General features: G+C 38.9%; 2 protein-coding genes across 2 annotated transcripts in view; both read left to right on the forward strand.

Moving 5' to 3' along the window:
* LOC128091853 (uncharacterized) overlaps positions 1–15475 on the forward strand; it is a 265583-nt gene that overhangs the window by 234399 nt on the left and 15709 nt on the right. The window lies entirely within an intron of this gene.
* Positions 1817–11489, forward strand: CUNH3orf85 (chromosome unknown C3orf85 homolog). Its single transcript, XM_052705354.1, has 4 exons — positions 1817–1948; positions 8449–8597; positions 8815–8900; positions 10711–11489. Exons 1-4 carry the CDS (start codon positions 1900–1902, stop codon positions 10787–10789), a joined length of 363 nt encoding a protein of 120 aa, XP_052561314.1. The 5' UTR covers positions 1817–1899; the 3' UTR covers positions 10790–11489.

Genomic DNA, 15475 nt, shown 5'->3' on the forward strand with positions numbered 1-15475 from the left:
AGAAGGAAGGAAGGAAGGAAGGAAGGAAGGAAGGAAGGAAGAGGAGAAAAAAAAGAAAGTCTCTTTTAGCACTTAGTTTAGTAGTTCAAGCGAGAGGAAGGTGCAGAAGGCTGATCTCAACATCATAAATTTGGCTAATGAATGTCTGTTGCTGTTAACAAGACTCCAGGGTGCAGAACACCTGCCTTTATGCAAAATTGACTCTTTTTTTTGGTTGTTTGTGTAAGAACAGCTTCACTATAGCTGTGAGAATTGGTTTAGTGCAAAGTTAGTATTTCCACTGTTAGGCTTGCTGTTCAATAGCCAGCTGTTCATTCAGCCCACTCTTGTGTAATAACAAAACCAATGAGAGTCTGTAAAAATGAGGACTGCTCTGAAAGTAATGCCTCCTATTTTATTATTTTGACCCACGACATCAAAGGAAGGTGGTGATGGTATGGAGATTGAATATTCCCAATAATATCTCCTTACATATTGCTGCAGTGCAACAGATGGCAGCAGAGCGGCAGTCTGACAAAACAGCATCTGACATGGAAGTACAGATGGACTAAAGGTGTGTCAATGAATTCCTCCATGCAGAAAAATGGCATCTACTGACATTCACTGACACTGAATGTTTCTGGAGACCAAACAGAGGGTCTGAGCACAGTGAAGTGAAAGGTGGCATGTTTCAACAGTGGCAACAGCATTATTCACTATATTCATTATTCATATCAGTCACACAACATGAAATGAAGAACATCTCAATCAGCTCATCTGTGTGAATCGACAAATGGTGGTGCCAATGTTGAAAGACACTTTTTTGTAGCTGAGAACTTGCACAGTTAAGAAGTAGTATTGTAGTGTTGGTATCTGTTCTAGTTTCCACGGAAGTAAGTAGAAGGCATTACTTTCAGGGTAAAGTACATATGTACATATCCAAATAACATTTTGCTTCCCAGCAAACTTTTGCTCCTATTGGAGTCTGGAATGAATGGCTGTACTGCAAGTGTAAGGACAAAATACTGTTGTCCATCACTGTGGAATCTGGTCCCTGACCTGTAACGTCAGCAAGGTCCAACTCTCTGATGTGCACAAAGGTCTTCACGTCTGCATTGGTGAACTGCAGATCATCACATCCAAATATGCGATAGAGCTCAGTTTTTCTCTTGTCTGTTGTCACTGGCATTGGTGAGCTCATTAAGATAAAGTGCTCTGCAATAAAACAACTGTTATTGATAGTTGCATACAAAAAAGCAAAATTTAACTGGAGTGGTGAGAAAAGTAAGACAGCATGAACTCAGTGTTCCATGCTCTATAGTTTCCCAGCGTTAGAAGAGGACAACAGGAGACCGTATGATTTAGCCCAGTTCAGGGCAGCAGGTTCCTCTATCCTTTTCTTATTTTAGTCCTTTCTCAGCCAGTCTTCTCATGTTTTTATTCTCAATGCAAATATTATACAGCTTGAATATACTGCATACTTAGGCAGCGTTCTCAGAACAGGTTGATTCAAACACCATTTCCCACCATTCATATTCACATCTGACAATGAAATGCTCATGTCCATTACTGCAATAAGGGGAAAATGATCATGCAGAAGACTGACTCTTAAGACACCTGCTGTGTTCACTGCACAGAAGGAGCCCGATGTGCTATTTTGCATTATAAAGCCTATGCAGAAGTTAATGTATCCACACAATAATGAGTCATTAGTCTCATTAGAGGCTCAGTTTGCAAAGTCCAAAGTGTACAAACAGAGGCACATAAGACAAATCTGAACTAAGCACTGTACCCTGCCCTCTGCCTGCACCAGCGGTTCACAGGTATCTGGTAAATGATTTATAAACTCAAAGATAACAAAGTATAAAACTGTAAAACTACCTCTGCTTTATGAAGCAAGCACTTTCTGGATGATCTGCGATGTCTCTGAAAATGTTTCAAATTTTGGTGTCTGCTCTGCTGCTTACAGGTAAGTGCACGGCACCCTGTCTCATATCAGTCCTTTCTGGCTTGTTAAATAATACGGCTGGCAAAAAAAACAACCATGATATCACCAGAACAGTCCTGATGGGAGATAATTAATGGGAAATCACAGCAGCAGGGACATATGGGAGAGTGGGTGATCATAAGACTGCATAGCAAAGTCTGTGAAATACAGTCTTGATTCTGTTCCTTATGATTACTTCAGAATCTCTTGCCACTGAGCCTTTCAGGTGTTACGAGTTGAGGACGCTTTCCCAACTGAAAGGGAGTCTTGCAGGATGTTTTCTGATCTGCTAAAATTTTTAAGAGAGTTTTTTTCTTTTTTTTTTTTTCCCCTTTCTCTCCTGGAATCTTTCCTAAACATCGTTCTGCTCTCATCATTATCATTTATTGCTCACAAGAAAACACAAACAATTAGCTCACATCTGTTTCATAAGTGATTTCATGATGTCTTAGGATGTCTGATTCAAATTTGCTTAAGGGGACCTGCCTTTTATTTGTTTATTTATTTATTTATTTTAAACTCTCATGTTTTCTGATTACTGGGCCTTTACAACACCTAAAATCAAGAATCACTCTGTAAAATTTGAAACAGTATGAAAATGGATGGAGCAGGGCTGCAGCACCAGCAAGGCTGAAAGAATGCTTTTCTCAAACAAGCACACACTGCAACAGTCCCTACAATCCATGCCCACTTACTTATTCCTCACTAAATTAGAACAAAGTAGGCAGGCATTAAGTGACTATAGACTTCTTGTGTGATTGCCTGCAACATGGAAAGATGCTCCATCCATGCATGCGTTAAAAGCCTGATCTGTGTATTTGAAGAACCTTAAGGACTAAGGCAAAAAAGGCAAAGTATTGACAAATATTTAATCACAAATACAAGTATGTTCTGTGAATTGGAGCCAAACTCTCTTCTTTCTCTAAGATTAGGCTGCAAAGAGGCTTTGCAGAAAGGGAAGGGAGGTAGAAGGAGCCTCCGTCTTTCTACCGCATGTTAGAGTGCATATCAGATACCTTCCTCTCCCCTTATCTGCACTTCCTGACCTGCTGTGCATCTGAGCTTGGACTACTCCTGAGTACTTGTCTATCTGCTCGAACCTGACCTCCTTCCCATGGAAGTTCCACTTGGAATTAAATAGGGAGGACAGCACCCTGCTGCCCTTCACGTGGAAGACTCTTATCTTTGCTCCCTTTTGTGTTCGTCTTTGACAACAGCCTTGCTTGCTCTCCTTCCTGGATTCTTTTTTTAAAAAGTGAGAACTACTTACTGCTGATTTCTAACGAGCTCTTAAAAGTTTTTATTGATCACTAGCAACAAACACTTCAGTTTTTCATTAAATGTGAATCCTTTCAGCAGTGGAAAAGGTGGTGGTGAATTAAAACAGAGTCTGCAAGGCTCACTGATGACAAACTGACATTTCATCACACCCTCAGCTCAGCCACTGTAAATCACTCCTCAGTATTAGACCACCTCCACACCTCTGGGAACAGGCTTGTAGTGCAGTTTGCTGGCCCTCTTTCTCTAATCTCTGCATAATGCAGCAGCAATGGATGGAGCATGGGAAGTGATGTGCTGGCACCGGGATCATTGCCAAACGGTCTCAGATACCTGACTGGCATGTCCTGTTCATTCACTCAAAGTTGAACTGATAGCCATGTGTGGATTTAGGAAGGACTTTCCACCAAGATCTGCTGAGCAGGACCTCTATTTTTCAACCCTTTGTTGCAGGGGAAATAATTCCTTCCCCAGAATTATCCAGTAATTTTGCCAAATTCACCTATTTTACCATACCTGAAAACATTCCTGATCCCAGTGTGAACCTGTTGGCGTCACACCGACAGTACGTTCAACACATAATTCTGCATTGTGTCTGTATCTTGACTGCCTTTGCTGATGAGGGAATGAGATATCTCTAATGATTCTTCATGACTGAGCTCTCCCTTCCAGTTCAAGTTCTGTGCTGTAAAATTAAGAACAAATCATAGAGATCAAATCATAATCAAAGAATAAACACTACAGTACTTTAAAAATAGAGACCAAAATTTTACAGCCTACAAGGATGTGCACAGTGTCGAAGCATTTAACAATTGGTGACTTTATACTGTGTACTTGACAAGTATTAGAAAATCTAATTTAAAGGCCCGCTCCTTTCCAAACACTTCAGGATACATAGCCCATGTGCATGCACACATTTTTTTCACCATTTGTAAAAGCAACATTCAAACAGTAGATTTGAGCTCAGCTGTGCTTTTTGACTGGAAGAGGCAACGATGATGGTCTGCAGAATCCAAAAAGCTACTCCTGCAGCCATCCATTCATGTGAAGTACTGACAGACAACAACACTTCAATTTCCACAGCATCACACAACCTAAAGAAGTACTTATGTGGAAACAAACCTGCCGCTTCCATGCTTTACTTTTAGTGCTTATACTGTTGTGCTGTGGTATGCTGAGTCCTTAGGTGTTGCAAATAAATTGATCAAAAATGTAAAATATCTCAGAAATAGTAAATAAGAATCTTTTAAGATTTAAAGATGCTTAACATATGACTGGAAGGTTATCTAAGAAAGACCAAAAAGCTCAAACAGAACTGAACAGCCCAAGGCCAAGTCCTGGAATATGACTTTGTGAGTCAGTTCGGAATTTAGACAGCTGAAGCATGAGGATCCATTCTGGCCCATTCCTAACTCTAAGACTTGCACCTGAGTTGCAGTGTTAGATTTACCTTTTCAAAGTTCCCAACACGTCAGCGTCAACAACGTCAGCAAGGTTGAAGTATCCAAGGCTGATGCTTAGTTCTGTTCAGGTGTTGGCTTTAAGTGCTGATAACACCATCAGCCTTATCCTGTGAGCTGACATTTTGACCAGACAATCACCAAAGCTGATAATAAGAATTACTAAGCTAAAAGTAAGGGAGACAGAGCAGTTACTGACATTCAACATTTAAGTTCCGTTGATATAAATAACTTCAGCAACAGGTTTTCAAGTTGTCAGAAACTTGAAATACTCTTCAGAAATGAGAGAGAAACAAATAGCTCCAGTTTATATGAAAATGTCTGCAGAGAATGATTGAAGTGTTGCTAAGGAATTGTCTTTTTTTGTACATATCACAGCAAACCAGATACAGACCACTTTTCCCTGTGGTAGATGTACACCAGTAACAGATCGTGGTCCCAAGCCATGGCATCGCTTCTCACCCCTTACACAGCACTGCTGATTTGATTAAAGAGTGCCTGGGTAAGGGGAAGAATATCCTATCCTAAAACAAGTGTACAGGTTTGTCATTTTATCATTCAGCTCTATCATCATGTAAATGATGGCTTGCCTTCTCTCTCCAAAGACTGCTAAGCACACAATGGCTCCTACTTCTCAGCTTTCAAAAAGAGAAATAAAAATCAATTAAATGGGTACCTAAATAGGCAAAGGTGCCAAAATTTAATCCCATACTCAGATTTTCTCTGTGTGGTGATGTGGATCATGATGCATTCACCCGGTCAAAGATAGCATTGTTCTAGGAAGATTCTGCAGTTGCATCTAGCTGAGTATCTTCCTTTCAAAAAGTGTCTTCTTGCACAGTGGAGTTCAATTTCTGCTTAAGCCTAGTGTTAAGAGATTTTAATTCAGAATAATTTATGATACATTCAGGCTGATTTTATGTTTTACGTATAATTTTCTTGCTATACTGCAATATTTTTCAATGTTATTATCTTGGCATTCATAGCTATTTGATATACCATTTCCATACAGTGCTGTTGACATTCAAATATGTGTTTGCTGTTTTGACAGGCATGACAAAAGTTTACCACTATTTCTGCTGTCTCAGGTTTGGCATTATACGAGTTCACCCTAATCCAAAAAGAGATTTTCAGAAAACATCATAGCAGTAATGGCTGCTAGTCGTTGTTCCCACTGGACAGTCTTTTGAGGTGTAGGGACAGACAAAACTATCTGCTGAAGGCAGTAATTACACAAGTTAACCATCTGCTTGCAAAAAACAGCCCATTTTTTTTTTCTATTATTATTTGCTTTTCATACAAGAATGTTGAGTGAATCTCCAGAGATGATGAAAGGAGCTACTCTAGCTGCTATCAGCTGATACAGTCCTTGCAACAGTTCACTTCTGCACGCATTCCTTCTGTTTTCCCTTTGGACCATTAATCCTTAAAAATGCTTTTCAAATAACATTTTTATAAGAAAAAAGAGGGATAAGAGTATTGAATGAAAACATTAATGTACAATGTGTCTCACAGTTCTTAACAGTAGGTTAACTTTGTCTCTCTACAATTTGAATTTTTTCCTGTTTTTCAGCTCAATTTTATGCCACGTGAGCAATTTCATTAACTCTTATCTACCCACCTGCTCCTAACTTCCTCTAGCTTCATGCCAAGTGCTGTGCAGCAATGTTCACCTAGTTTCCGAGCTACTCTTCTGCAAGATGTGTTGCATGTGTGGCAATCTAAAGTCCTTCAGGAATACTCTTTTATTAAACTCGAACACCAAATTCATTTACAAACATTTAATAAGGCATTCAAAAGGTGGCAAAAAATTGCACTCAGTTTGAGAAACTTAAACTGAGGCAAGGCAGATGTTGTTTGCTGAAGTCTATATACTTCATTCAGAGGAGCTACTTGTAGATCTGGTGGCATCAGAGCAGATGTCCCTATGCATGCGATTGTTCAGACCTTGCTCTCACAGCCCTGCCAGAACACAAACATTCCTCACTGGATACAGGTGCCGTCACAGGAGACAGTGTGTCAAGAATGGAAAGTTAATACCCTTAAAACACAGCACTCCACACCTGAGGAGCCAAGGCAATACCTCACTGTCCCACCAGTGCAGCTACAAGCTCACTCATGGTGAAGATGGTGGCAGTGGAGAAAGGAAACACAAAAACCCTGAGTTGCTGTATGATCATTTTTTGTAGCTCACCACGAAGCCAGAAGGCCAAAGCTCAGAGTGGTGATAAAATTGAATGTTTAATGGCCCTTACTAACTATATATATATTTAAACAAAAGTGCAGCCTGCTACAGAGCCAATCGTCAATCCCAGTTCAGTTATCTCAGTCCAGAAACATAATCATGACTTTACCAAATATTTAATACTAAAAGAACTCCCAAATTCACTAAAGGAAAGTTAACAACTCATAGATTTTCTACTGGATAACAGTAAATTGCCAGAGAACTAAAGAAATTTGGCATGAGATTAGTTTTATCTTGCACAGCTCTGGAACAGTCCTGTAGAAGCTTAATGGACAAATGAAAGAAAAATAATTTTTCGTTCCGAGGCCAAGTTTTTTTTCTTTTTTTTTAAACAAGCATGTTTTTGGCTTTGAAGAGAAGCAGCAAGCATCATGCCTTACAATGCTGTTTCCTATAAGCATTTTCTATTTGAAAAGCTGAAGAGTGACCATATTTGTTGGTGGTCAGCAAAGCTAGCAATAATAGCAAAGGATCTGATTCTACTGAGCGTAGGGCATGAAAGCAAATGTTTGATGTTTTCAGATTTCCTCATAGGAAATCATGAATAAGGACTCTGAAGAGTGGTCAGCGAGGCAGCAGTTTGCCCTGCAGAACCCCTGCTGTAAGATGCTACATACGTGAGTTCAAGTTCCTGACCCATCTGTACTGACTGTGTGCAGGGCATCCTCAGGGGTCCACTTAAACCCATTCAGCCAAGTTGCAGCTCAGTTGTTTACAGATCCCGGCCTCAGTTCAGCTGACTTATCAGTGTTTAAACTTAATTAGCAGCTCATTAAAAATTATAAGTTTCAGACTGAAGTGCTATTTCAGAGCAGTTTAACCCCAAATGAATTTCAGTCTCAGAAACTGGAGACTCTCAGAAAAGTCATTTCCTGTACCAAGGCCTTTCATATGAAATTAATGAGGATTTCAGCCCTTTTTCCTTTGGCAAAATTGTCATTTTAAAAAAACCTACAACAAATTCTGCATCTGGGATGACCTTAAAAGCAGTGTAAAGAAGTATGGTAATTAGATGTACAGTATCCTTTCCTTATAAAATCATTTCTATGCATGTAATTTCTATACCACTGCAAATGAGAATAAATACAATTAAACCAGGAACATAGTTAAATTCATAGGTAAGTTTAGGTGCATTTTCTTGAAGCTTAGGTTTCTTAGTACGCCTGAGACCTATGCAACACCAATCTTTTTTTTTTTTTTTTTCCTGTCAAGAAGTCTTTTATTAAAGATAAAGTAGTACTGTAGTTTGATTGCAAATGTATCTACTTGGATTTGACAAAAGACAATAATTTATAGAAGGTGTTGTATTAATTTCAGGCTTAAAAAACATACCAAACCAAAGAAAACTTTCTGAAGCTCTATAGTAAGACTATCTTGGGCTTCTTTTCAACTTTCCAAATAAATTTTTATGGAGTACAAAATATGTGGGTTTGTTTGTTTGTTTGTTTTTAAAGTGCACATTCTAAAAATATTTTTCTAATGTTACACATATTGCTCAGTTACCATTTCAGGTGCTCTTGGAATTCCTTTTCTGACAGAAGAATCAGCAAATCAGTTTATACGACTTAAACGACAAATACCATATTCTCACAGCTACTGGGACCCAAGCAGCAGCCAGAATACGTGGGGATACGTGGTGGCTGAGCAGGTATTTCTTCCACCTTCTTCACCTACTGAAAAAGAAAAAAAAAAAGTAAGCAAATCCTAAAGTGTAGGTCTGGGACTGGCAGAAAACAGGAACCCTTTGGGGGCAAGAGAGGAAACTTATCTTGTTATCAGAGTAAGCAAGGTTTCTCCATAGTCACATGTGGTATTCATTCAGTATCAAAGCTCTGAATGCTCTTTTTCTGTTTGATCTACTTCAGATTAGTGAATCATGGACAGCTCTGAGAGACACAGCACAGTACTACATGGATTTGGGATCTTATTCCTTTGATTCTTCAATTGCCAGGTATGATGGGGCTTCTCAACAGAGTATTTCACAGACTCACAATGCCTGTGTGTACCTGAGTAAGTGAAACTGTCAGATACAAGAATGCTAGCAGTTGTATCTCAGTGGCATAATTATAATACCATTTGTTTGTGTTTGTAAGAGGCATCCTGGAAAATTAAAGATTTGTCTTCAATGTCTCAGTTCTATGGTTATTTAAATGAAGTCATTTTATTGTGCTAAGCTCCTGCTTAGGAACACTTTGAAGGAATTTGGTGAAGTCATGAGGAAAAATATCTCTTTTTCAAAAAGTCCACAAAATCTAAATTGCAGCAATGTAGCCTTGATAGTTGATTTATAAAGAAGATGGAAAGCAATTCCTGAAAAGAAAAAGGATTAAAAAAACAACAACAATGCATTTATTTCAGTAACAACACTGTGTTCAATGCAAAATAAAAGCTTGGCTGAACTAAACAGAATGAGACATAGCAGTTGGCAAAACTAGCATTTATACATCAGCTTACAACTACATGAAATAAAGTGTCTTAGATCATCATTGAGGAATTATTTATGACTGTGCTAGAACATACACATTTTTTGGGACATCATTTTGTCCAATTTAGGAAAAAAAAAATCCCAGATGACTACATTTAATAAGCACATTGCAGAGCACACACATTATTCCCATTACAAATTTTTCATACCAAGATAGTTCCTTCCTTAGGAAAGGACAGGAGTGGGTAGAAGTCATCGCATGCAACTTCAAGTTTCAGTGCTTAAAATAGTAGATAAAAAATAGCCATTTAATTAGTCTACCTGTACCCACCAATAGGAAAACAGGTAAACTTAATGTACTTTAAATTGAATATGCTTTGTTTTAAAATTAGCTTGGGTGAAAATGGGTGAAAATGTTCATTTTAAAAGAAGGGTTTTTCTGAAAAGCACTTTTTATAAGACAAAACTTGATTTGGAGAGTCTCTGATTGACCTTTGTAAGACTGTTCCACCTGAAGGCTGGAAAAGATGCAAAGTGGAAAAAACAGCTACAAGTCACACTTTCCTTGTCAAGCATTCAGCTGACATACTTGGGCAAATGAGAGGAAGCATCAGGATATTCTCTCACAACTTCCAAAAATGATATGGGTAGCAATGTGCTGGGATGGCACTGCATTTGTCTCATGATGTGTGGAATTACCTGAAGTCACGTCACTTAGTCTTCTTGGGAAAACAAAACAAAACAAAATGCCCAAACCTGTCTTTTCCATGAGGAAAAATTATTCAGACGGAAAATATCTAACTATCTCTAATTATAAGTTGCCCAATCCATGTGTCTGAAGGCTGTGATCCTGACAGCTGTCAGGCATGCTGCAAGATGAATTATTCCTCCAGAGTGATAATCCTCATGATTGCCATATGACAGGATTATAACTAGTTTACAGAAACACATTTGTAGACACTCCTACCGAAGCACATTTATGATTTCAGAGGGAGATTGGATAAGTCCTGGACTGAAATCAAGTTCACAATGCTAGCGTGGCAGAAATTAACATCCGGAACTTTTATGAAGGCATACTGTAGAAAAAAAACATAACCAGAAGTTTCAAAAAATATTTTTGGATAGCAAAACAATGATTTCTGACCTCATTGCTTATGATTATTTGCATTTCTGAGGTAACCAAAAAAGCAAGCCTATAAACCATATGCAGAAATCTGTTTCAGGGGCCACACTTCCAAAACAAATGTTGCAAATCTGAAGACCAGAGCTGCTGACAGGATCTTGAAATAATTCTGCAGACTTGTTTACTAAAGCCATTTTATTCCATCTTTTCTAGTGACGACATCAGATCTTACATGGACATGCTACAGCAATCTGGGACGCACCTCCAACAACAGAGTAGGACAAACAATTAAATCCTACACATCTCGGGTCTGGCAATATTAGGATGTGGAGTGTTATCTATTTGCCACAAATTACTTTCTCTCATACCACAGTCTAAGCACCACAATTCACACACACAGTCTTTCTCAGTGCCACATATTTTGTGTGGAGAAGTAGTAGTAATGGGTAAGTCAGGTAAATTGAATAGAGACATGAAGACTTAGCAGCTATTAGGTTTTGCCAGTTAGGTTAAAACAAACAAAAACAAGAAGAAAAAAAAACTAATAAGGTTGTTTTCATGTAAAGGTTTGTTTTTTTTTTTTTGTTAAACTATATATATATATTTTGTAATAGAAAACCATATCTTTATTTCTCAATATTTCACTTTAACTGCATTTCTGAAAGGAAATTAAAAAAATGGAAATCAGTCACTGAGGCTGGATAGGGAGTTGAATATATTTGCTCCAGGTTTGGCTAAGAGGAAGAATATACTTCCTACAATTCAAGTGTATTTCCAGTTCTTCAAGTACTGTGGTCAAATAGGAGTTTTAGTATGCACTTCTCTTGTGTATACTTTTCTTCCTGCACTTTAAGTTCTGTACTTGAATGCCAAAAATGACTGAAACTAAACCTGCCAGCATAAGCTGCTTTTCCATGCCTTGTGGGAGTAGAATATGGTGAAAATGTTTATTCACAGCTCTTTTCTTAATAAAAAGAGTGATGACAAAAAAACGCTTTGTGTGCTTAAGTTTCCCCATTCGTGTCCATTAAGCCAACTTATTTCAGAATATATTTGGAGAAAGGATTGGGCAGCCACATTTCTTTTGATGTTATTAATATATCAGAACCTTTCAACTGTGGTCCAAATTTCTGCACAGAAAGTGAGGAACTTCTAGGGATGCATAGCAACCTGAAGGGCAGAGTAGGAATGCAGGCAATTTTCCCCATAGAGAGCATGTTCTGTGTATTGTGGATCTGAGATTCTTTGCTAGAATGACTAAATGCTGATTGGAATGAATGTGAAGATAATGCTGAATATTCTAAAAAGGAACGCGTATTCTGACTTTCCAGCATTCTCTATCACATTACTAGGTACAAAACTATCCTTAAGCCATTATTAATTTCCCTGCATAGGACAATGGGCCTGAAATTGCCAGTATTCATTAGCTGAAATGGAAAATTCATTAAACACTTGAAAGAGATAAATGAGGGGGCAAGTTCAGTATATGCCATGTAGAATTTCACATCTTCAGTCATGCCACTTAATTATGAAGTGTTCATTTGAAGATAAGAGGCAACAAATGATGCACAGACTGGGAGACCGCACTAGTTATATGCAGACCCATAGCCATGCCCTTCTGCTTCCTGTCCTCCACTGACCTTGGGTCAGTGTTGCACATCCTCAACCTCCTATTGTTTTCCTCAGCATTTCTGTGAGAGTCTGAAGCTTTTCAGTTTGTAGCAAAAATACAAGGTTAAAAAAAAAAAAAAAAAAAAAAAATCAGTAAAAACAAACAAAAAACCCCACCCAACCAAAAGGATCTGCGCCCTCTGGCTGCATACTTTGCTGGTCTCACAGGCAGCCATTGTGTACCACTTCAAGCCACTAGTGCAGCAAACCGAAGAGTTGTTGTTTTCAGCTCTGCCTTTCTAATCATTGTTGCTGCCAAGGCAGAGGTTTGGGATGTGCTTGAGAATTGTATTCATGCTTTACATGGTAAGTTAAACCAAAATCAAGGTTAGCTCAGGAGGTGATTTTGAAATGGGCAACAGACATCCCCGGAGCGCGGGCAACAAAGTCCACCAGTGAGACGGAAGGTAAAACACAGCGCATCTTTCCTCATTCACTGTCAGATGGTGAGTTAACTGCCCGATCTTTATGAGCCATTTTATGGTTGTCAGAGCAATAAAATTAGACTATCCACTGCCTTAAGTCTAGTGCCACGAGGACAGTCTTGCATAAGGCTGACTTTCTGACCGAAATGTCAAACAAAGCCAGGGGATGCAATCTGACGTTTCTGTTGTACTTAGACATGACTAATTCCTTTAAAGAAGTTGTTCTGAAAGCCAGAGCTGCAATCTGCAAAGCTGTAGCTTCAAGCTAATGTCACTAATTCAGATAATTAGTCTTGCTGAATTAAATGGGAAGAATTGTGCACGCATGAGTAGCAGTGGAATATGAGGTGCTTATTTTGTGTTATCAAAATACATGCCACTCATGACAATGAGCAAATGGTTTTCATAGACACTGGATATGAAAATCCTTCTGCTTTTTATTAAGAATTAGGGAAAAAAAAGTATTGTCTGAGTTTGCTTCCTTTCTATTAGCTTCATGTAGTTTTTCAGCATATGCAAATTCGAACCCTTCTTAACTACCTCTTGCCACATCTTCATGTTGCCACCTACAGTTTTTCTCTCTTTGCTATTTCCACACAGCACAGATACACATACAATTTCTTATTGATGGCAAATCTAAACGACGTTCCTAAAAGAAAGAGAATTTCAAGTGCAGCTCTGCTGATTATGGGCGTGGAAATACAAGCCTTAGGGCACAGGATCTGCCTGTGAAAAAACTGCATTCGGGCCTGTCTTTGTATAGACATTAGTTGGATGGATGCAGGATAATTTCTGCCAGGTGGTCTTGAGCTTTTTGAGCTTGATTCGTTTCTGAGGGATGCCAGCGTGATATTTTTCTATGATCAGTGGAAGTCCAGAAATCAGGATGACTGGGTGCCTCATGCTTGAATACTACCTCCAGCAGAAGGTTTTGCCCACCTGAGGTGCTCATGGGTATCTGTCCTGTAGAGGTACTGAAGGGCCATGTCAGGTAAGAGCTATGCTGTAGCCCCTTTCTCAGAGTACATACCTACTCTCCCAGGTACTTGGATCCCTAATTCTACCTACTCTAGCCATAACAAACTACCTTTGTGATCTCTGCCAGTTAGTCAAGTTGAACTAAAAGCAGCACACAGGTTGAGAAGTTACTGTGGTTAAATATGGGACATAAACACATGCAATAACAAGACAACATGACTGCAGGAGCCTTGCTTCGTTGGAGAACCAGGTGGAAGAATTAAGATTGTATGACGTGATATTGTATGACGTGACAGGGAAATTCTCTCCACTAATAATAATAAAAGATTAATATTATCTGGCCTTTCTTTAAAAGATTCAAGACATTTCAACCAGAAGACCATTTAAAGCAAACAGGGTGAGTTGCACAACCCAAGCAACCTGTCTATAACCTAACTTACAAATGCTGAAGGAGTGATAAGTACAGAAAAACATTGTTTTCTTTAAGCTCAGCAGAACAAACAAGTAACAGTATATAGAGGTAATGAGAAAATTGTTGGTTTTAGGAGTTGAAATGGTTTCTACAAACAGAAGGAGCGGGGTCTGGTTTTCAGTGGCTGTTCTACATGCTACTTCATTGCTATGGTAATTCTTTTGATTGAACCTGACCTCAAACAATTCTAATGCAAAGGACTTCTGAGCTTGTATCATGCTGCTTTTATGTACTCACTTTGCACTTGATCTGTTGTCTTAATTTAAACCAAAACAGCTGAGGCAAAGTATTTACCTAATCTATACCTGCTGCTGTAATTTTCAGTGCCAGCAAAAGCGAGTGGTATTCAAAGTGATTTTATGTTGGCTGACTGAATATACAAACCACCCACCCGAGGCAGGTGCATAACCACTCTATAGAGTGGAAAAGAAGTTATTAGTGTTTTGAGTCATTTGTAGGAAGCAATGAGATGAGTAGCTAGAACATAAATACTGAAAATTATCCATTGATAAGTTCAGTCAGGAAAAGAGGTAAGCATTCTCTGCCTGTGATTATCACCTTAAAAAAGCCACAAGCATCAGCAATTACCTTTCTGTCCTTACAGCTGTTCAAACACACCATATGGTTATTATACCTGTGGAGTCTACTTTCCCTGCTCTATAACAGCAACAGACAGACTCAGCAGCCAGCTGTGGCTGGCTACCTTAGAGGTGAAACAAGCACTCACTGACCACAGTAATGTGAAGTTACCCCTCATCTGCCATGGGGAGCAAACTTTCCTAAAGTCATTGTCAGGCCAGGCACAGGAAGGCAGGAAGGACAAGAGCCAGCACTTCAGCCTTTTTGACCTACCTGGCATTGTTGGCTAGTCAGCTTGGAGTGACATTTCTTGTTCAGCCACTTTCTCCCAGCTACATGACCACTACTGAAGTGATTTCATGCCAGTCACTGTCTCCTTATAGGACTGAATAAGCATGTGAGATCCTGTCAGAGTAACTCAACTATGTCCTGGTTGTGACTGAAAGCTACTGTGCAGCAGGGAGCTAGTTCAAGGAAGGCTTAAAAAAAACCTCGACAATTGCTGTCAATACTATTACCATAAATCCAAATCCTAACTGTACCACGAGAAAGCAGACTGCCTGGCATTCTCAAAATGCAGGTAGAGCTGTTCAAGGACAAGAAAATATCCATAAGCTAAAAAAAAAACTACAAAACAACTGAGGTGCTTGGTGGTGGCTGCTCACCACTGCAAAATAAGTGATGAAACAGTTATTAGAAGAATGAATTTTAAATAAATTTTCCCTGTGAAATTGTTGTTAGATAAGATCTAACCTTTGTACAAGCTTTTGTATATGTATCTTTAGATATAGCATACGCATATTTTTATCTAGATCTGGGTGGTCATCTCTGAAACTGCTAATGTAATTCAGTA

The sequence above is a fragment of the Tympanuchus pallidicinctus genome, unplaced genomic scaffold, assembly GCF_026119805.1.
Source record: "Tympanuchus pallidicinctus isolate F22 unplaced genomic scaffold, pur_lepc_1.0 scaffold10, whole genome shotgun sequence".
NCBI classification, from domain to species: Eukaryota; Metazoa; Chordata; class Aves; order Galliformes; family Phasianidae; genus Tympanuchus; species Tympanuchus pallidicinctus.

What these genes read in the sequence shown, in the direction of transcription:
- CUNH3orf85 (XM_052705354.1), top strand. Translation starts at nt 1,900, where the DNA reads ATGTCTCTGAAAATGTTTCAAATTTTGGTGTCTGCTCTGCTGCTTACA. An exon ending in GTCTGCTCTGCTGCTTACAG is followed by an intron (nt 1,949 to 8,448) that starts GTAAGTGCACGG and finishes CATATTGCTCAG; the next exon opens with TTACCATTTCAGGTGCTCTT. An exon ending in GATACGTGGTGGCTGAGCAG is followed by an intron (nt 8,598 to 8,814) that starts GTATTTCTTCCA and finishes GATCTACTTCAG; the next exon opens with ATTAGTGAATCATGGACAGC.